The sequence below is a fragment of the Stegodyphus dumicola genome, chromosome 7 (genome assembly GCF_044657685.1).
Source record: "Stegodyphus dumicola isolate Sdum_Otavi_A_Nest chromosome 7, ASM4465768v1".
NCBI lineage: Eukaryota > Metazoa > Arthropoda > Arachnida > Araneae > Eresidae > Stegodyphus > Stegodyphus dumicola.
Genome location: NC_140774.1, coordinates 180,004,194 through 180,027,847, shown reverse-complemented (window position 1 = coordinate 180,027,847; position 23,654 = coordinate 180,004,194). Strand labels below are relative to the sequence as shown.

General features: G+C 28.9%; 2 protein-coding genes across 2 annotated transcripts in view; one reads left to right on the top strand and one right to left on the bottom strand.

Annotated features, from left to right (window-relative positions):
• The window catches only part of LOC118187710 (sorbitol dehydrogenase-like), a 41,037-nt gene extending 39,933 nt beyond the window's left edge, over positions 1-1,104 (bottom strand). The window contains exon 1 of the mRNA XM_035357983.2: positions 930-1,104. Coding sequence (XP_035213874.1) covers positions 930-980 — 51 coding nt within the window. The 5' untranslated portion in view covers positions 981-1,104. The remainder of the gene's footprint in view (positions 1-929) is intronic.
• A 338-nt stretch (positions 1,105-1,442) lies between these two features.
• On the top strand, positions 1,443-22,325 carry LOC118187709 (uncharacterized). The gene is made up of 6 exons (XM_035357982.2): positions 1,443-1,654; positions 1,765-1,933; positions 2,046-2,258; positions 5,748-5,892; positions 6,672-6,863; positions 10,155-22,325. Exons 1-6 carry the CDS (start codon positions 1,458-1,460, stop codon positions 10,328-10,330), a joined length of 1,092 nt encoding a protein of 363 aa, XP_035213873.1. The 5' UTR covers positions 1,443-1,457; the 3' UTR covers positions 10,331-22,325.
• The last annotated feature ends 1,329 nt before the right edge of the window (positions 22,326-23,654 follow it).

Below are 23,654 nucleotides of genomic sequence, written 5' to 3'. Positions count from 1 at the left end.
ATAACCAAAAATGGGGTTTCATCACCAAAATTTGTCGCTAATCAAAGGGGCACCCAATTCTACACTAGAGCCGTTACGTTACTTCATTTTCGAAGGACTACCACTGACTATTTCTTCTTTCTTGAGGTACATATTGATTTTACCTGTAACCAATTTTTTATATCTCATTTGTATTTCACAAATGGATTTTTAAGTACTGTATGTAAACCTCAGTGTTTAATTTTATGGTTTTCAAAACATCAAAAGCTATTCAATTAAACAAAATGGAAATTTTATTATATATGCACTATATTACAGTACAAAGGATGGGAAAAGTGCAATCGCCCACTGCTTGGCACGTTTTTAAGAATTGCACTAACTCAGTATCCATGTGCACATTGACCTATTTTCACTTAAAAAAAAATCCCAGAATTGCACAAAAATGGCATTGCGCACTGCCTTGACTTTATCCATGTACACATCGACCTATTTTCACTTAAAAAGTCAAAGGAAATTGACAAAAATCCAATTCTTCTTACTTTTGTAAAAAGCGCCAAATAAAAAAGTCGGGGATTCTCCACTTTAGCCCAAATGATGAGCATTACAACAAATTTTTATAATCGTCATATTAAAACTTAATAGTATTTAATTAATATTGGCAATTTTTTTAATACTATTAAAGAAATTTTACAGTGGCGGAAGAAAAAAGAAACTACAATAGTACGATATATAAAAGTATTCCCAAAACGAGATCGCTGCAGATTTTATATAGAACTATCAACTGTGAGGTCAACTGATGTAGAATTCTCTTCTCAAATCTGCAATATAATTTTCCTGTTATATAAAAGTTATGCCAATCTAAAGTTTCACACCCACTAGTTTTATATTCTGCAATGAGGTGTCAAACACAAAAAACAAAATATTATATTCGTAACCAAATTTACTCTTACCAGAATAAGTTCACCATTGTTTAATACTGCTGACAAGTTATCGCAGGCCATTTCGAAAATTTCTTTATAATATTCCACAAATATGAGCGTAGTACGATTAATAAAATATATACTTTTTAAACGAAGATGAAATCACCGCCTACAGCTGATAAGCAGATCGATTGGAAGCTTGCTTATCATGTGATTACTCAGGCATTTAAATAAACATTAATGCCAGATACTTAACTGTTATTGTATTGTTCGTAATTAAATACTTTATTTAAATATTGTTACGTTCTTCGTATAGTACGAATATTCATCATATATCTCTATATACATAATATGAAATTTTGAAACTTAGTTTTCTGTTCTTTTCTTTTTTTCAGCAATATGATGAAACGATGGAAAACTAAAAAAATAGTTGTTTAAATCTAATAATTAATATGGTCCATATATCCTGCTAATAACGCATTTTTATTGTTTTCAAAAAGATAATATATGTAAAAACTGGTATTATCTTAACTGTGGCAAAGTGGCGTAAATGTATCAATGGCGGCAGGTGCAACAGGTGTTAGAGTTGTTTTTTTCGGTTCTCACAAACAGCCCAGCTACGTTGTTGAAACATGTACGATTCCTACCAAAGATTTTTTAAAAGAAGGAGAGATACTGATAAAGATATTGTTATCAACTATTTGTTCTTCTGATATTGAAAGTATAGATGGAAAACATGAAGTAAAAGCGCCCTGGTATAATTCTTATAATTACATACTTTAAAAATCTAATGCAAACCTTCATTTTCCTTTGCTGATATTATATTTATGAAATGTTTTTTGTACAGTTTTTATTTCTATATTAGTGTTTTAGGTCATGAGGGTGTTGGAGAAGTCCTTTTTTCCAAGAGGTTTAGTAATGGCACACCAGATGTTTATGCTGGAGACAGAATTGTGTTTACTATATCCGATAGCTGTGAAAAATGTTTTATGTGCAAATCAGATATGCAGGAATGTTGTTCATCCAACAGCAAGGTAATATGATAATAAATTCTGTTAATCATTTTATGTAATTAATTTATATTTGGAGAAATTCGATCTGTATTATTTCTGACATTGTTTAGATAAATTATTTAATTCCTTCTAGTATGGATCAATTGGATTAAAAGATGGCATGGGTTTAAATGGATGCTTTGCTACTCATATGATCTTAAAGAAAGGGACGCAAGTTGTTCGTGTGCCATCAAATATTTCTAATATTGTTGCTAGTCCAGCTAACTGTGCACTTTCTACTATGGTGCATGCCATCAGCTTTGTTACTATCAATTCAAAAAGAAAACAGTCTATTGCAGTAATACAGGTAATATTTTTGCATTTAAAATTGAATGCTGTTATGTAAAATTTTGTGGGGAAAGTGCAGAATCACCCACTGCTTGGCATGTTTTTAAGAATTCCACATACTAATTTTACTTATTGTTTGGAAAGTAATTTTTAATATCAGTAAGTTACTGCTTGTTTTCCAAGTTTGAAATTTTTAAGTGAAAATATATAAAACAAATTATTCATTTTACAGATTTATATGTTGAATTACCATAGTCACCTGAATTTACCATGATCCTAAGTTTCACAAGTTAAAAAAAAAAAAAAAAAAAATTGCATTTAAGGTAGCTTTATATATATAATCAATATGGTGAAGGCATTTTATATTGTATCTTGAAATAAAACTGTGTAAATATGTTTACTTCTGATGTAAAAATTAAAAATGATAGTGATAAATTATTCATATTTTTAATGCCAAGTCGTACATAATAAAAAAGTGGATATAGTTTTCAGAAAGCTTTTTATCAGAAAATTTGGTACTTTTCCGTTTTGCCGGCGCAGGCGATAAAGTCGCCAATAATGGTACAACTGATACCAAACGGATTATCCTCTCTGGTACCCTTTTACGCCTCATTTTCAAAACAAGTCATAGCCATTTCTTATCAGATTGACTGCTTCTTTCAATTCTGGTATACAATTAGAATTTTTAACAGATAGTTCAACTTTATGCCCTAGGGCTATTCGCAGTAATTAATTAAGTCAATTAGGATGCAATCACAGTGCTTACCCGAAGGCGAAAATATAGAAAAGGCAAAGTCAAGGGTTAAATTCATCCATTCTAATGAAAATGCACTAGCGAAGTAAAGCACTGCAGTTTTACATAATTTCTGAGTAAGCTATTTGTACGAACTGAAATAATTCTTGCATTTAAACTTGCATTCCAAATCAAGATTTAACTTGAAATTAATGTAGATAATTACTGAGAGAATTGGACTTTTGTAGCATAGCTTACGTGAGATGGGATCACATGATATGAACCGGCGAATCAGGATGTTGAACCGCGAAAGCATAGTAAATTTTTAAATTAATATCTTTTTACAAATTTATTGTCTTTATATATTGGCTTTTTACAAAATTTTAAGCGATATTAAAATGTTTATGCCTTTAAAATAAAAAAATCTTAAAATCAATATTTGTTAACATTTTTTATGTGTATACTGTATGTTGTCGCCAATAAAGTCTGCTTAGCAAGATTTGCGCCGGTGAAACGGAAAAGTACCGAAAATTCATTTTATACTTAAGCCAGTGCATTACATATTAAAAAGTAAAGTATGCATTTAATGATATTTTTTTTAATGTTAAATGTTTTCTTTTTTGCTCAGTAAAATTATATGCAGTAATTTTTTTAATGTGTGTTTTCTTTCATTAAAATAATTTAATTGAATAGATTTTAGATTTATGGTTATATGAATGTTTGTGTCATTTGAATTATTAAAAAAATATGTCAGAGAGAAATTTTAAAATGATACACTTCAGAAAGTTTTATTATAAGCTCTGTGGTGTTTTTAAGACAAAAAGGAAAAATAACAAAATTAAGTGCTGGATTTCTGCTTATGGTAATGTATGCATATTTAGGTCTTCAATTTGTTTGCTTCTATATGATTAGTCAGGTCTTATGCTATCTTGACATAAAGTTGAAAAATTATATTATTTATGCAAAGTCCTTCTATGACATAGCACATAGCCAGGTCAGATTCCCAATAAACAAATTTTGGATTCTTGCAAGATATAGTTTTTATATTCTGTGCACTTTTTTATTGCACATTTTTTTCGTGCTGATGGATAAGTATGTAAAGAGAAAAAGAGGAGAAATTTTATTATATTTTTTCAGTACATATTATTACTTAGTACAGGGGTTCCCAAACATTTTGAGCACACGATGCTTATACAGTTTGGTTATTTTGTTCACGGCGCCCTGTTGCAACTTTTGTACCATAACAATAATCAGACACAGAAATAAATATATTTTAGTGAAATATTATAGTAATTTTAATTGATCAGAAAACATACAAATTAAAGATACTTTCAGTAACAAATTAGAAACTAATTGTCACAGATGAGATTCTTGATGCCCGTACGGTTTTTCAAATAGCGGAAGATGACTTGAGACAGCTTTTCTCATTTTTTGCCGCACATTGATTTTTAAACGATATTTGGTCTTATTAGAGCAGCAGCTGAAAACCAAGATTTGCACAGATAGGATGTCACAAAGGGAATGAGGATTCTTAGAGCTTTAGAACTTAAAGTTAAATACTAAATTTTGATTGAAAGCCAAAACTTCTAATTAAACTCTCTTCTTCTTGCAAATGAAAATGATCTTGGATCAACATAAATTTCTCTACATTATCTTTCGCATAATATTTTACAAACTAGTTGGGGAGCTTTGGAAGGTGTTCCATGAAAAGGGATGGCAGTTCCTATAGAACGATAACTTTACTACAGGTTGTGTATTGGTACAGTGTATTTATTCACAAATCCAGCTTTTTCTTAAATGTTGAAATCTTTTCAACAAATTTCAAGATGTGCATACATTGCCCTACAGTAACAAATTGAAGAACTTTAGTTTGTCAAAAATGCCTCCCTAATGTGCTAGTGTCAGCAGAACTGGAACGAGACTGGGCGTTGTCACAAGCTATCATGAACTTCAATAGTATAGCATAGCTGTGTGTTCGGCTTCCATATCCTTGCATAAGTTTTTGAGAAAAAAATTCTTTCAGCGGTTTAGTTTTTATGTAGTTCTGTACATTAATGACATATTCTAATGTCATACTCAACTGAGCAACTTCAGTGCAAAAGGCTCCCAGTAAATAATGCAATGGATCCACACAGCATACGTTAAGTTCGAATAGTCTTGTTGCATACCTTAGAAATTAGTTTCTGTACCATAATATTAACTATGTTGATGGCAGCTCTTCTGCGATAGTGCGCAATTTATTGCACTTAATCACTCTGTGAGGTACCTTGAAAGACGCTAGCTATGGGATACTCAGAAATGACGCTTGTTTCATGAACACACTGCCTTGCTTTTGTAAGTCTTGCAACTTCCTACTAAAAAAAAATGCAAGATTTGTCGACCAAGTAAGGGCGGATGAACCTTTAGCTTACTTGGATGCATACACCTGTCATCGTTGTACTTCATCATTATTTACATCTACTGTAGTAAAAGGAAAATCAAAGTAACTTTCCTTGTAGTTACAACATTTTCACCTCTTTCATTCTATGCCAGTCTTGTCACTCAAGTTATAAAATATTAAAGTAAATATTATGCACATTATACATTAAATAGTGAGTTTTATAAAACATCGAAAAATTCAAATTAAGAGTTAGTGAAAACTATTACATTAACTTGGACTGAGTTGGTAAAGTTATTTGGAAAAAATAGAAGTACACTAGTTTTATGATGTTCTTTTGATCTTATTTACTTGTTGATCATTTATTTTTTTTTTTTATTATTATTATTGTATTCTAGGGTGCAAATTTGATGGGATTATATGGTTGTGCATTATTGCTTGAAGCTGGTTTTGTCAAAGTATATTGCCATGATGTTTCTCGTGAGCGTTTGAGGCTTGTACCAAAGTTTGGAGGTATACCAGTTCTAGTCGAAAAAGAATATGGTAAGTTAAGCATTGAAAAAAGGGTGTCATAACTTTTGAATAGGATTGATGTATCGATTTTTCTCAATTAAAAATAAAATTGGTGCTTAGAGTGCTGTATAAATTTATAATAAGTATATTTAAATAACTTAATTGGATATAAAATGATTACTCGAGATAGCTGCCTGGTTGTTTTTCTGTTTAATATCTAGCTTAAATTTTTTTGGTTGTCCCCAATATAAAGCATACCACATTTCCCCATGTATAAAATTAACCTTGATTTTGAGATCCAAAAAGTGAAAAAATAAAGAATTATTTGGTTCATGGACTTGTTTTTATAACCTGTTGCATTACAATTTAATATAAAAAAATATTGCATAAAGTTATTGAAATCAATATTTATTCAGTATACAACTTATCACTGTCAAACCTATCATACTTTAGCTGGACCTTATCTGTGTACCCCCTAAAGTATCAGACATTTCTGTTTTTTAAAGAAGCGGTTGAGCAAAGGCCTTGGAATTCTAAGGGTTAATACATACACTGTGCATGCATCATTGACAGTATTTCACCCTTGGTTTTATTTGTCACAACACCATCGTCGGCATTTCCATTGTTACTGGTTCCACTGTTGTATAAGATGCACCCAATTTTTAAAGAAAAAAAAAAATTTTATACAGCCCGAAATACGGTATTTTAAATAGTTGATACTGGTTTGATTTATAGTAAAAATGTTAAGTATTAATATTTTTAACTTGTTGAGATATTATGTAAATGTTTGCCATATCTGTTATTTTTAGATGTTAGCGGCTGCCAAGATGAAGAAGGGATAGCAGATGTAATTATTGATGTTTGTGGGTACTGGGATGTAATTCCATATGCTTCCCATGCACTTAGACATCGAGGAATTTATCTCTTTGTGGGCACTTCTCATTCAGAAAGCAAAAGGATAAGCATGGATATAATAGTGAAAAAGTGCATAACTATCAGGGGTAATTTCTGTAATGTTTTATATTATGAATATATTTTGTGAAGTAATTGTCCGATGAATTTCATGCTGTGTACTCTATATTTAATAATACCGTCTTTTTCTGAAAATAAGACATCCTCCGAAAAAAAGCCCTATCGTGATTTTGGGAACTTTTTGTAAAATAAGACATCCTCTGAAAATAAGCCCTATCGTGATTTTCGGAACTTTTTATAAAATAAGACATCCCCCGAAAATAATCCCTAGTTAAAATAATGTGACAAAAAGAATTCGTTAAAAAATGCTGTTGATTTATTAAGTAATAATATGTTTAGCTTTCCTAATACTCGTATTTAAGTAAGAGAAAGTTTGAAACAAAATATTCCGAGAAATAAATTGTTTACCTCTACAGTTCGTTTCAAATTAATTCTTGGAATTTATCTTAACCAGTTCACCGTTTGCCCCGAGAGAGATATGTTCACAAGAAGGGCATCGTCATCCGTTAGCGTCGGCAGACTCTCGTCGGGGTGAAATTTGGGCTGAACCATAACGCCCGAGACACATACGACGCAGCAACCTTTTTCCAACCCCTACAGAATGAGTCGAAAATCAAAAGGGGTGATTCATGGGTTACTTATCGTCTCAGTGGTGTCGCATTAGGATCACAGCGGGGCTGTTTCAGGAAAGTAAAGGATGGGAACACTTTCTTCAACTAGCTACCCCCTCAACATATCTTATGAGATCCACAACAGCTTTCTCCCTTTCTATTAATGAACAAAGGGATTTGAATGCACTACGAACAGGCTACTTAGACAAGAAGTATTCATTTAACGATAGCTACATCGCAAGACATGAGAGATTCGAACCAATGATTCAACAGGAAATGGATTTGGAAGAAAATCAGAATATAATTCAGAATTTTATTTATGACGATGTTCCAGAAGAAGATGACATGACTGTAATTGAATAAATTTAAATTTCTGTATTCTGTGTAAAATAAATATTAAATAAAAATATATAAATATATTTTTATTTTTGCCCTTCCCCGAAAATAAGCCCTAGCGCGTATTTTGGACCAAAAAAGAAAGTAAGACAGTGTCTTATTTTCGGAAAAATCATTTCCTAGAATTAAAGCAATATCAAATTTATTAAGCTTGAATTAAATTTCAGAGAGTTATGATAATTATATGTTAATTAAACATGCACGATATTGTTATGTTTAGAAATAATCTTGTATAGGAAGAATTTTTGTGTTTTGAAATGCTTATTAATATTTAGTATTTGATCTAAATATATGATGTTAGAATTTAATTAAAATTTACTTTTAATTATTAAATAATGTTATATAGGATTGAATAGTTTGTAAAACACTGCAAGATTTAGAATTTAAATGAATATATTGCAGTATTAAGATGTAGAAAATTTTAAAATGCTTTTTAAACTACCAGAATAGTGAGAAAACTAGGTATGTTATTCTTCTTCCTCTTTTTTGTAAGGTAAAAGAATACCATTTGGATTAATCTGGCTGTAAAACTGATCAGTCACGCAGGCCTGATATACTGCCTGGTATATTTATTTCATTACCTGATATCTTATTTAATGGTAGCTAGTATGTTGAGCATTGTAACAGGAAGCATAATTTTACAAGGAATATGCAAGGATTTTCTTATTAAAAATCAATACAACATTTAAATGTAGCATATTATTTGCAGTATGGTCATAAAGATATGAAGTTAATCAAATTGATATTTTGTAAGTCACAATCACCACCTTTTAAATTTTCCCCATCTTCCTGCTGGTATTTATAAAATACTATGTAATAAGAAACTTTATGGATGATTTTTTAATAAAGTTCCCTTTATCTTCCTTCCTCCCTTCCCTGAAGACAGTCCCATTTTTTGACAGAAATTCTAGTTTTCCTGAACCATACTTTTTAAATTCTTTGCAGTGAGAGAAAAACTGTAAATGACAGATTGCATTCAGTTTTGTAGTATAACTTTATTTTATAACCATGTAGTAGTATAATATTAGAACAATAGTTCTTTACCTTTTTAGCTCCATACACCGCTTTCACCATTGCTAGTTGATCACCCCCCTAAAAAATTCGTGAAATCCGTATACATTTATTTAAAGTTAGATGTGTTTTAAAAGTTAAACAATAAAAGTATAGAAAATGTTGATAAATACCAAAACTTGAATAAAAGTAGTTATTAATATTAATAAACTAAAATCCGTAACAGGTAAATAAAAGCTGACTGCATTCCCTCCTGAACTATGAAATTGCTTTTAGGTTGAGAACACATGTCCTGGAATCTAATTCATGTTCTGCAGTTTGCCTATCTTGATCATAATGTACTAGTTAAGGAGCTCAAATGACGCTGTGAACTCATTAAAAATCAGTAATTGGCATTGGAAACATAGTGAAGTCTTTCATTTCTTATCACATTTTGTGTATGTTATGGACATTTATCATTCACATGACCTGACCTATGTTGCTATTCCTTGAAGCATAAAATCTTTTATTTATAACATCAGCATATTCTGGTGAAATGTGAATCAATGTCTAGAAGTTATTACTTTTAGGCATTGATAAAATTTATTTTTCTGTCATAGCAGTGTAGTTCTTAACTGAGTTATTTGAAAAACAATATAAATATTTCTCAATATACATTTCTTATATTTTTAATAGCTTTTATTGAGATAATTTATACATCTAACTCATATGGTTTTAAGTAAAAAAAAAAAAAAAAAAAAAAGCTAATATCTTTTTATAAACTTTTGTTCTGTAATTGTGATGTTTGTGATAACTATAACATAAAATTAATAACAACCATAACATAATAACTAACATAAAATAATAGTTTTAGCACTACCAAGAAATAAATTTGGGAACAGATATGATCATTTAAAATTTTTTTAGTGTTTTAGTTTTCCCATCATTCTATTACGTTTCCATGTTCCATAGTTGCTTCAATATGAAGTTAACAGCAAGTTTAGCATTTTTCAGCTGCTAGGTATATAAGTTTCAAGGAGGGAGATAACAGTGTTTAAGCCATTGACATGAGAAATTTTATGTTGGTTTTTCTCTGCAGTTGTTAAATATTCAAAGTGTTTATGAACTGTAAGAAAAATAACATATTGCATGTATTGTTTTATCCCAGGTAATGTGAAATTTCAGTTCTTTAGAATTTTACTAATTGTTCATGTAATATATATAAGTTTGAGAAAATAGTTTCTATTATCATTTTAAGCTTTCTTTCTTCTTCCATCCATTTTTATGTAGTGGATTTTATTTTAAAACTTTTTTACTGTTCAGGCATCCAAGGTTATAAAGATATTCATCTGCAGAGAGCAGTTGAGTTCCTGTCTGCTACAGTTGGTAAATATCCATATGAGTCCCTCTTGAGTTCACCATTTACTTTGCATGATTTCCATTCTGCTGTCAACTTGGCTCGGACGAAGAGATATTATCGAACAGCAGTTAAACCATAGAAACTTGCTGTAAAATATATATATTCATATGAGTAATATTTTTACATATTATATTTTTTAATGTAAGCTGGCCTTGCACGTATAGATTTATACACAGAGAGATCTATTTTTGTAATACAATGCAATGCATTTATGATATGGTGCTTTTTGTTTTTCTATATGTAGCACTAGTGATGTTTTTATGAATGTATGAATCTTATATTGTTATATTTTTTTAAATAGACTGTCAATAATTATAGTACATTTGATTACGTTTTCACATTTTATCCTCTTAGCCTTTCAAAAAATGAGTACATGTGAAGATTACCCATTAACAACTATCTCTTATAAGAAATAATGCAAAATTACGTATATTAAGGCAGCTGAAATTTATGGTATCCATTAGTTTTCTAAAATTATGTAAGTTATTATTTTAATCATTTTTATGGGTGATGAAGTACTAATCAATCAAAGCCATATAAATTATGCCTTTAATTACACTGTGATTCAAGAACTCTAGTAGTATATTATAATTATTAAATATTTTGTGAATGTTACATACAGCTTTTGTTCCTCAGTTACTTTTATTATAAATTTATAATTGAAGTCAAAAGTCCTTTTTGTAAAAAGGCATCACAAGCTAAGTGCCAATTGGTAGAAACCATTTCTTTATATTAGGTACAAAGTAAGTAGCTTGTTCTCAGTCATTTTTTCATGAAGTAAAATTAATGTAACTATATCATTACACAGTTTGAGAATTTTCCTTTCAAAAATTAACGTAGGCTTCATGTGAATATGAAATTACCAGTTATATCAAATTTTAATATAGATGTTCTTTAAATTTAGATTATTCTTTATTTTTCCTTTTAATATTCTTGTCAATAATTTGCACTTTTCTTTGCTGTTATTTGTATAATAATAGAAGAAACTGTTTCATATTGAGAAAGCTTATTAAAATCATGAATGCATTTTTGTTTTTCGAAACATGTTTTTTTTACCTATCTAAAAGTATGTGCTTAACACAGTTATATAAAATGTTTTTGTATGAAACAAATATTTCATCGAGATAGGTTGTTAACTGGTTAATAACCTAAATAAGTGTCATGTTATAAATTTGTCAATTTTTATTCTTTTATTTTTGAATATTTCAGTAATTGCACATTATTAGAAAGAGACCTTTAAATACTTTTTGTTTTGATATTACTAGATGCTTTTATATACTATATATAATGCAATACAAATTTTTGAATTATTTTTAAAGGAAATTTATGAAAAACAATCTCTATTTAAAATATTTTGGGGTACAGCAAGTATAAATAAATTTAAATTTATGATGAAAATTATACTGTAAGTCATTTCAAAGTCATTAGGTATTATTTCTGATTTAATATTTCCCTTAAAATATCTTTATTAATTAACTTCATTTTCTATTTATTGATTTCAGTTTTATTTTTATTAAATAATTATTATCAGGCAGTTCTAAACTGTATTTAAAGCTAAGGAAGTCTAATGCTGTATATAAATGTTTGGTTAAGAAAACAGTTATAGTTCATTGTCACCAAAATATTTATTAATATTGCGAATAGGAAATCCTGGCTCTTGGACGTAATTTTTGTAGACTCTATTAAAAAATTTAATTCAAAATTTGAAGGAAAAGTATTGTTAATCTGACTTTGCACCATGCCATTAGGAGAAGTTAAGTTTGTTGATGTCTTTTTTCCAGTTAACGCAATTAGTAAATTACAACCTTTGTATATTAAGATTATCAAATAATTTAAACTTAATTATTGCTGTCACTTGATGATTGTTCTAGAAACACTATTGATTCTCTACAAAATATTGATGGACTGATAAAGAAACAATTTTTGGTAGATACATTTGAATAGTTCAAAGTATGAAATGATTTCATAATATAATATTTTTGCAGTATTTCTTTTATACATAAAATTTCTTTTTAATATTTAAAATAACATTCATATCCAGGGATGAGATTCAGAATTTTAATAACTGGTTTCTTGAATAAATATATAAATGATAAAATTAGTTACTAAGCAGACAATAAATTGTGTAAATAACAATTCAATTTTACTCGTTCATCACATGAAAAATATTTTAGGAAATGGTTCTAGTAACCCAGCCAAATCAGCTAAAATCAGAGAGATTCCCCCCCCCCCAGTGTGCCATGCTTTAGTACTTTTTACAGACTGTAATGGCAGTAAGGTAAATTCATAAATCAAATTAATGACTTCAACACTTATAGTCGACATATTTAAAATGACCACCTTATTAAAGACTAAAATTATCTACAGCAGTGGGTGGTCATCGTAGAAAGGGTTTACTGTATTGTGTCAGAAGTTCTTTAGGAGCTGAAAATATTTTGTGCATATCAAACACATTTTATTAAGCTTTCTTTCAAAAAATTTTACAAATTTTAAAGTATTTTTAAGTTATGTCTGTTTGTTTTAGCTCTCAATACATCTTTTGCAGTATTAATATTAATTTAAATGTGTATTTTTTTCAGTACTTACATATTAATGCAACTTACCTTGTCATAATTTGGAAATTCTATAAAAAGAGTAAAGTTTACTTACCAGGTTCAAGTTGTTGGGTTTCATGACTTTTTAAAAAGATTCCCAAACTTTCTATATATAAGTTGGCAAACATTATCAACTTATGAAAAGTAAAAATAGTTTATTAATTAAACTACAAATTTTAGTTGTTAAATAAAGGTTACATGATACATTAAAACGTTAATCACTTACATTCATTAACTCTTACATTTATCTCTAAATCTTTCTGTTCTTTTCCTCGCGTATACAGTGATCTGTTTTCAATTAAAAAAACAGTAGAGCTTCAAACCTCACTAACTCCAGCTGTCTACCAAATGCATCTCCTCATTGTTACCTTTAGAGATTGTGCTGCCAAATTCAGTGTTCCTGCAGACATTTTAACATTCGATAACATTTCTGCCACTGTTGGCAAATTCAGCACTGCCTAGTTTAAGGCAAATAATATCACAGTTTGTCAATAAAAGCTTCTAGAAAATGTGATACTACAAAAAAATAATAAATAAAAAAAAAAAACGAAAATGGCAAATTTGCTTGACTGAAGAATTGTTACGAGAATGGTTGTTTGAAGAATATTATGCCCACAGTTTCCAGAGTTTGACACATTCTGAAAATTTGGTGACATCTGCTAAGGTGATTGTGCTAACATGTAAGCACCTTTTTCTTATGTTTAAAATTAAAATTTTTTCCATTAGATTTATTAGATGTCATTGTTTAGGAAATCTAAAAAATGTTATAGTAATAAAAGATTTACTGGATTAGTTAACGCATTATTGTAATTAAACTTGTTCTTTGTGGTCTGTGATAAATTTTATTGAAGCAATTTTTGTGACATGAAGATGAAAGCATTTTTAAAGGAGAAGTATTTGTCACTAATTAGTTAATAAACCTTCAAAACTGTGTTTTCAATTGTAGACATGAATTAATATTTAGAAATATATTTTTTGAAAATTCTGTGTGTTGTGAAAACATTTTACTTCTATAAAATCTATTCATATTTTTCAGGTTGTTATTAAGTGATGCCTATGTCATTTATCTTTTGGGTACTTGTGTATTAACTGCTACCAATACAATATTGTTCCAAGATATAACAATAGCTTGCTTTTAAATATCTGCCTTCCTGTTGCAGCCATGCTTCAACCTCCACCATTTTTAATTATTTGTTCAGTTGTATTTTTAGCTCAAAGGGCATTATCCCAGAAGGGTTATTAATTTCATTTTGGCATTTTTCATTGACTTACTTTTCAAACTGTTGCCACCAAATATTACAGCCCTGTATTATATTTAAAGAAATTAAATAAAGAAGAATCTTCATAAATGTTTCTCGCATTGTGATAAAGCAACGATACCTAGAGCCATCAAATTTTGAATAATGTAATCCTCCGCCTATTATGGGCATCTGGAAGCCCTAATTTGTAATTTGTTTTATTAGCTATCTCATAGTTTGTGAGACATTAAAGAATTTTTTATTAACAAACTCAATTATTTCAAAGCAAGGTATGGCAACACTGCATGAAAAAAAAAATTTTATCTCCAACATGCAAGACTCTGTATCGGAAATTCTAAATGCCCATTTTAAAATTATTTTGTGATACTGCTGTTGAATTTAATGAATTTAATTTTATGGTTTAAGTGCAAAAAATATGACATTTAATAAATAAAGGTAACACACAAAATGTTAAAATAAAAGCCTCTTTGGGCCTAATGTAAAATCTGAAAGCTTTTAAGTGGTTTTTTTTTTTCTTAGTTTTGATGTTTTTCTTATTTGCTTTTTTCAGAATAGCAGAATACTTTTAAAAACTGAGAATGTTTTATTTCACACGCAGTAAAACTATATGTGATAAAAGAAAATGTTATGGATTGCAATACTGAAAAGTATTGGTAGGAAATTGGTTTGAAAAGAAGCTGGAATTAGATTATTAAGGCAAAACACACAAGGACCTTTTTGTCTTAAGAAGGGGTGCCTCTTGTGGAGGTTTTATTAAGGAAAGCTTGCTTGTATTCACATTGCATGTATGGAAAACCTTTAAAAACTCCATGCAGCCAGCACATTTGAGCCTGTCTTGAATTATCAGTGTTCAGCAATTTTACTCCTTAATTGCCGCTGACTGATAGGAGCTGAATAGTATTAAAAGTCATATGATTTATGTATTGTTGGTGCAAGCAGGTAATGTAAAGCAAATTTTGCCAGGAATAATCAGATATAATAAATAAGACTATCACAGAATAGAACAGTTAGCTCCCTGTCTAGTTATAAATCTAGTTCCTGATACTTAGATCGGTCAAGGGAAGTTTCTTGTGCCAGGTAATATACAAGTACCATATTTTTTATTATACACTAAATGTGATAAAAATGCAGTTATTAAAAAATTCAGTGATTTATATAGTAATAAATTTTAGTATGTAATGATATTCATTACCACTTCTAGTATATGTAGCATCTGTTGCTGTTTTATACATATGTAAGAATCTTAACTTAACTATATCTAGCAATGAGTAAGTGCCATTGATGTGTATGATACTATTTATGCTGTAGTATTAATATCGTGTATTATTCCGTAAATTGCATTTTATCTTGCATATAGTTAATTATATGCATTTAAGGAAAATGTTGTTCTGTGATTTATTAGCATTGTTTCTAAAATTTAAGTGAATGTTCTCTTAAATGTTATGTATTTTTATGCTAGCATTGTTTTCTAAAATAAGTGAATATTCTTTTAAAATTTTCACCAGCTGTGTTAATTATATTGATCATTTTGATAAATTTCTTCAAAAGGGAGAATTTCTGGATACCATTTCTTTCAATTAGCAAAGTGATTCAGTTTTAGTGTTTCTTGAAAATATGTGCAATATATAAGGTTAGTGTATAATTATTTTGTATTTTTACATGCCATATTTAAGGTACAATCCTTTATGCAAGTTAAATTATCTATTTAACAACTGATATTATTGTATTTAGCATCTAAGTGTTACAGTGTTTTTATAATTTGTGGATGTACTCTATTGTTATTTACAATACTTTTGTGTAGTACAGTACATTTAAAATAATGGTATTAAGTATTTATTATGTATTGAGTATGGTTGACAATTTTCTTGATTCTGTAATTATATTCTGTTTGTGTAGACATGAATTACTATCTTACTCCAGAAGCATTTTCTGCAGTTTTATCCAAGTTATTGATACAGCATTTTGCATTGCTTTTTGATTATAAATGGTTTCATGTAGGTTTATATTCAATAATTAATGCTGTATTCTCATTATGCAGTTATTATTTTTTGAATACTTTTGTAAGAAAATTATGAAAAGATAAAATAGAATTTATTTGAAGATTAAATAACAAAAACAAGTTGCAAGCTGATTGCTGATTAATTTTTGCTCTAAGCTAATGCATGAAATACGAGAGCCATTTTCAAATGGTGGCACACTAACAGTTCCATAAAACGTCAGTTAATGAAAATAGGAAAAGACATTGATAATTAAACCCTTACATTTTTTAAGAAAGTCTTCTGTATTTTTTTGGGAGGGGTAGTGATGTTGCTTGATCTTTTGCCGCCCAGGGTGAACCCCAAGTTTGCAGCCTGAGGCGGTACTTGATTTTGCCAACCCTTTTCATGTACATGGAGGAAAATAAATTAAAACTTGACATTTGTTTTCGATGAAAAACTTTAATTGTAACATTTTAAAAATATTATTTTGTTTGTTTGTTCACAGAACCATTTATGACATTGTAGAGATCTATTTGATTACTCTTGCTATTATGTAGACAGTAAAGCAATATTTCTTAAATGCAAGATACATATTTATCTTAAATGTTTCCCAAATGATTTTTATTTGAAAAATTCTTCTCACAACTTGCAGCAATTGAGAGGAAAATTTGTCCCAATATTACAATATTTGAAACTTTGTTCTGGAGATTTTATTTTGGAGTAAAATATAGGGAAATGCCCATCCATGTTCCTCTTTTGATTCCCATAGCAACAACAGAAGTAAAACTTTGAAATACATCTTTCTTAATGAGGAATTCTTCCTTATGTCACCATGATCATAATGTAGGTGATATTCATAATATGCACTCAAATGTTTCAGTGGAATAAACTAAATAAAAGAAATGTATGTAGCTATTGAAATAATGATGTGATTTCTTTGCATATGTTATCTATAGTTGTTACCATATGTTATCTTACTTTTCTTTTCAATTCAATTCTGTATGGCAGTTTAGAACCTAATTATTTTTCATCTGCCTTGAAAATCCACCTAACCAACTCTTATAAAACAATGTTGCACATTGAAAAGGTTGCTCAGGGCAAACTGCCTCTTCTAGTTATGCCACTGTGTGTTGTTGTGTTCTACATATACACAATAATTTGCTTTTGCTAAAAAAAAAAGTCAGAGAATTGCACAAATTTGGCATTCTGCACCAGCCAATAATAAATAAAGTATATATTTCTTCAAACCAACTTCCAAATTTTTCTTATTGCATTTTCATAAAATTCAGTCACTTAAAAAGTACAACTTTACCAAGTGCAAATTTTTGCATGCTTTATTGCAGAGCAAAATGCCATATTTCTGCAGGAATGCAATGCTTTTTTTCCCATCAGCTGCCAAATTCTGCAATGTCATTACAATTCATTATGAGAAAAACAAATATATCAGTGCAAAAAGAAACACTGATAAAAATATGTGATGACTGAATTTCTTAAGTGCAGATCCATGTATACTTAACAGAAGTAAGTAAAACTGCTCTTTAACATCAGATAAAAGCTGAAATCAATCAATTCTTTTTTATAACTCAGTGCCCACTAACAATAAACTTGACGGAGAAAATCAGGAACAGGAAGTGAATCAAGAGCAGTGTGTCGAGAGAATCCAGTCTCTAACTCCTTGGATTAATTTCTTTCAATAGTAGTTTTGAGATTCCTAAAACCTGTTTTTTACATAGAACTAACAATAAAATCCTGGAATAAAAAATATTTAAGAAATTATGAAAATTAAACTCATCCCCTTTAAACATTCTTTCTTCTCTAAAACGGAAATTGAACTTTCCTGCATAATTCTACAAGAGCTGTCGAAGGAGCTATCTCTCTGTTTTGGGGATCACTGTCTGCTAACTCAGTAAAGTGAACTGGTTCTTTGAATAAATTTTTGAGTAAATGTACATCCCATCTACTTAAACAGATGAGTGCTACATGCATACCTGGGTTGTCACATGAATACTTTTTATACGGTAATAGGGTGTCACATAACTAATTTGGCAACATTACTTCTTGCTCCTTTTTTGCAACTTTTCAATGCGAGTGCAGATACTCAGGAAGTGACAAATTTTCTTCTGTGGAATTATTTCTAGTAAATCTAAATAAGTCTTTGAAGTTGTATAAATAATTGAAATATGAAATAATCATTCTGTTATTCAGGAATGATTAATTTCCTAATAGAAATATGGTATATTTCTGCCTAATTATTCTTCGTCTACTTATGAAAATGAAACTGGGCTGCTTAATCTATTCATGAGCCTGATCTTTTTGCAATAATATAAAATAATAATTTAACAGCTGTGGTTTAGTTTGGAGTTTACTATCAACTCCAAACTAATCCATAATTTTAGGCAGCACCAATATATGTAATAGATAAATGGACATTAATAAATTCGAGAATCTTAAAAATTTGTTAGCAGTATCAAAACTTATTAGAATAACTATTAGATAAAGTATTACTTCAGTAATTTATAGATTTTTCTATTGCAGTATTTTCTTGGAAAAGCACTATACAGATCAGTTTTTTTCTGTATATTTTATTAGTAACATTTTTTAGTTTAAAATTTAACAAAGTTGCTTAATTGCCTTCTTCTGGTTAACGAGTTTTTTATTAATGATGAAAAATTTTGTTTTCTTATTTACTTAAGTGATTTGTATATTATCTTAAGGAATGAAAATTTATAAAAACAGAGACTAGTGTAATTAATTATGCAAATTTAAAAAAGGAATGCTGTTTAAATACAGTTCTTCATAAGCAGATCCAAAAAACCATGCCGCCCAGGGGGTTAATATGAGGATTTTAAAATCTAACCATATTATAAAATGTTTTTCCCTTTTTCTTTCTGACGGAATGTATGCATTTATGCATTTTCACTGTTTTATTATCTGATTGTTACTGAATTTTGTAGAAAGAAGTCATAGTAGAGTATATAGAATTTTTTTAAATGAATGGAAACTGCAGGTATTCATTATGCAGTGTTTTAATGGTTTCTGAAATAACATATATAATTAGAAAAGAATGCAATATGCTAATAGTTCATTGTCATATTTTTAGAGTCTTTTGTTTCAAACTTTTATTCTTTAGAGTAAGAAGTTTTCTTTAAAATACCTATTTTTAAATCGTTTATATTATGATAGTTTATGAAATGATGTACAAAGTTTTAGAAATAGATTATTCATTAACTGAAGGAGAGTTTATATATTGCATTACTGTAAAAAATTTGCTGTTAATTAAGCCTTTGTTAGATATTGTTTCGCTTTAATATTCTTATGTGTGACCTCTTTCTCTATTTAGTCCAAGTTTTTATTCTCAATTTTTCATTATTCCTGTAATATAATACTTTACTGCCAAAGTCATGTGATAAGGGCTTATACCCTGCCTTGGTGCAAAATATTTTTTCATATGGATGGGCTATGTAAATAATTTTTAGTAGAGTTTATTACTATCTATAAAAATTACGCAAATGTTTAATAGTGTGCATATTTAAAAATTATTTTTCATTATTCTTCTAATTCAATACTTTATTTTGTTACCAAAATAGCCTGATAAGGGTGATTGTTTTGCACTAATACCTTGCACTGGAGCAAAACATTTGCTAAAATGGCATGGGCTATTTAAATAATTTTCTAATATAGCTTATTAGTATTTATAAAGTATTTCCCAAATGTTTCATATCTTGCATATCACATTATTTTCTTTAAGTAAATAAATGTCAGATATTTATTGATGTTATTATAATTGAAGATTAATTACATATAAAATAACGTGAATTTTTTCATTGAAGTATAATTTTATTCATAACTGCACTTATGTATTGTAACACTGAGATAAACATATTATGATGTGTGTTTTTTTACCCTTCAGTTGTGAAATTAAACAATAATCTTCCCAAATAAGTATTATATCTGTCAGTCAGAAATTTCTAAAACAAACCGTGTTTGTACCCATTTGCAGGGCATAACTGGAATGCTAGCTGAGCTCATTGATGACTTTCAAAAGGTTAATTTATTTTCTATCTAATGATTAAAAAAGAATTAAAGCATTTATCTGGAAGACATGTTTTTCAGTTTGCTTTAGTGTAAAGAATATTTTACTCATAACTGCCGACTGAATGGTTAAAGAAAGACTTTAAGTTTTACAATTTAGTTTACTCCAAATCTCCAATATCACCTCGTGGTGACTGCCACACTCTTAATTTTCTGGATAGAGTTTAATATTTACCTAGGTTAACTTTTGAAATAATCCTATTCTTTTTACACTCGCTTTTATTTAAAAAGATCATGAAAAAAAAATTACTTGTTACTCGGATATTTTGATATTTTTGTAAAAGTATTGAGGAAAGAAAATTCAAGAGTTTTAAATCTCTTTCATTAATTAAATTTAGTTTTTACTGTCTTCATAATTGTAGGTGTGTAATATTTAAAACTTTATTCTTAAGTGTCTTTTAATTTTTTTTTAATTCAGAATCCAAATTTTGTTTCAATTAAAAAGCTTGAAAGTTCTTTTTTTGTTCTTGTTGTTGCTCAAATAAAAAAGATTTAGGAACTTTGCAAAAATTATCCCATAGCTGCATTTATTAAAGCTTTGACATTGTTTGCTTTATAATATAGTGATAATTTAAATGATGGTTGACAATTCTAAATATATACCTCAAAATTAGCAATCAACTAATACTACACAGTCAGCAGCAATTAGTGATGATTTTACTTAAAATTTATGTATCCCACCGAACATTATAATTTTGCATGAAAGCATGGTAATATGCTTATCTCTAAATACACAAAAAATGTATTAATATACTTCCTGCTTGAAATACATTAGTGAGACAGCATAATAGTTTAAAATGGGAAATTTTTTATAGTCTCTAGTAATCATTATTTGTAAAAACTACAAGTTAAATATTTATACAAATTTGCTAACATATTCAGTAATGCTTCATATATTACTCTATGCTTTTTGCGAGATGTACTTATTTGTATGTCTTTAATTTAACACAAAATAATTTTGTATTATTTTTTTACTTGCGTATCTAAATTTTAGTTATTTTAGTCATTTTTACCATACTGCTTGATCAGAATTATACTAAAAAATTGGAAATGTGCATATGCTACTGAGTGTTAATGTTTTATATGCATCATTTCTAGTGATATATTTTTTTTAGTTTTCTCATCTGTACTTTAAGGCTTTATTTTGTATATCACCTTTTATTTCTGTCACATATTTAAACTATAAAATATGCCCAAATGAAAGTTGAACTGTGATAAATTACTGCACTTGTTTATAAGTGTGAATAGAAAATAGTGTTAATATTTCCCTTGCTCAAAGACAACCAATTTAATATCTCCTGAGTGGTAATTTTACGAATTTCCTTAAGAAAAGCATCCCATGCAGCAACTGATTCTTGAGTGATGACTAAGTGACCTAGTCATGACATGTCAGCTGTAGTCATATGTCCATGGTTAAAATCAAGGCTTCACTCTAAGGCAAAAAAAAAAACAAAAAAAAGAAAAAAATTGATTATTCTGTGCCGGGCCTGTTTAGCAGAATTCATGGCAAAACACTACTTGTATGCCTCTTCTGTTTCATTTAGTGACACCTTGGCACTAACCATTTTAAGCCATCCACTAGAAAAATATGAAAGTTTATCCTGCTAGAACCACAGTCTCATTTCCTTTTGAACATATATTATGTAAAATTGCTTCTTATTTATTATTATTATTATTATTATTATTATTATTTTTATTTCCCATTAGATGGTTTTAAAAAATGCATATATATATATTTATATATAATGAAGATAAGAATTTGCTGTGTGAAATAGAATGTTTTTAAAAGTTTATTATATGTGTTGTAAATATTTTATACCCAGTCCAAGGCATAATTTTTAATTGATCACATTCAGGGCCAGCTTTAGGAGTGAATAACAAAAAAAAAATAAGAAATGTCAAAGTAATGTAGAAGCTAATGGTTTGTATTTTTTACTGTAAACAACAAAAAATAATTTTATTCATAATCTTAAAACTGATTAAAGCTGGTCTTTATTTTGCTTATTCTGCTGTAATAAATTTTGTGTGAAAAATTTTATTATCTTTCATGTAATTTTCCATGATGTTTAATACTGTAAAACTAATATGATATAAACTATATTTATAAAAGTAATATGTTAAATGAAATAAGAATATTTTTTTACCCAAAATGTGTAACATTTTTCACTGCAAACAGAATGCATTTATCATCTTTCATTATTTTTTAATTAAATTTATTTTATTTCACTACATACATCCTAGTATATATCCTATATAGCTTTTGCATTCAATGTTTGAAATTACAGTAGATTCTCTTTTAACCAGGACCATGCCAATTCCAAGTAAGAGGCTTTGCTGAGTAATCAAATATATATTTCTAGAACTTGGCTCATTTTTTTTGGGGGGATGCGATCTGTAGATATTGCAACATGTGAAATCTGTCAGTAGTGTTTTTGATATATTGGCCCAAATTTAATAAAGACTGTCCAAAATCATACAGATTATTTAAAATTAAAATGCATATAGCATGGTTTATATTTAAAAAAAAAAACAAAATTGAACAGCTTTTTTAAATTTCCATGTTTATTATCATGAAAATCATGAATACTTAGTATGATGGCAAATAACTTTTAAATGTGTGCTTTTTTGATTGCAGCCGTAATTTAAAAAATTTGCTATGCATGCAATGAAGCTTCATAACATCACATATGAACATGTCTCAGGAAATCTCCTGAAAATCTGCAATTACTCAGTTTACTTCCAAACTTTCTTGCTCTGCATGTCATCTTCATTTTCATCCCTCTCCTAATGATCATCATCCTCTTTTCCCTGTATGTGTTCAATTATTTTGTCATCAATTTGAAATAGTGCAATGGAAACAGAATTGTTTACATTGATCCAAGCCTATGCTTTCTCTTCATGAATATAAAATTTTCCCCAAATATCAAGTCTGCTTATATGTCTGTTTTAAAATCAACAGAAACTTCATTACTTGATTCCTTATCTATGAACATGATCATAGGCCACAGTTTACACCAACAGCGACATAATGTTTTTTATGTCTGTCCAGGAAAGAGACAAAGTGGATACGGTGTACCTCCTTTAGTATGAATTTTTTCTGAAAATTGTGGGCATTCCTTTCAAGTTTCATGGACACATAAAAAAGAATAGGTAGCTTATCTTTGTATCATGAATAAACTCCGTCATTCATTTGTAGGATAAGGTTTCATACATTGAGCGACAAAAACATAACACATATCTTTCCTATATTTAAGTCTTCAGACTGTTAATCCATTTCATATATTTTATCTCGTAGACCTAAATTTCTGATTTAAATCTAGACTTTCAAAATTCCCCTTATTTTTATATTGCTGGTTATGAGAGATTTTTACTGTAGTTCTTTCTAAATAATCAGATCTAGGTGAGCTGATAATGGTCCCTTTAGGTAAAACCAAGGCAAAGAGTTTTCATGTGGAGTACTCATATTTTGGAAAAAAAAC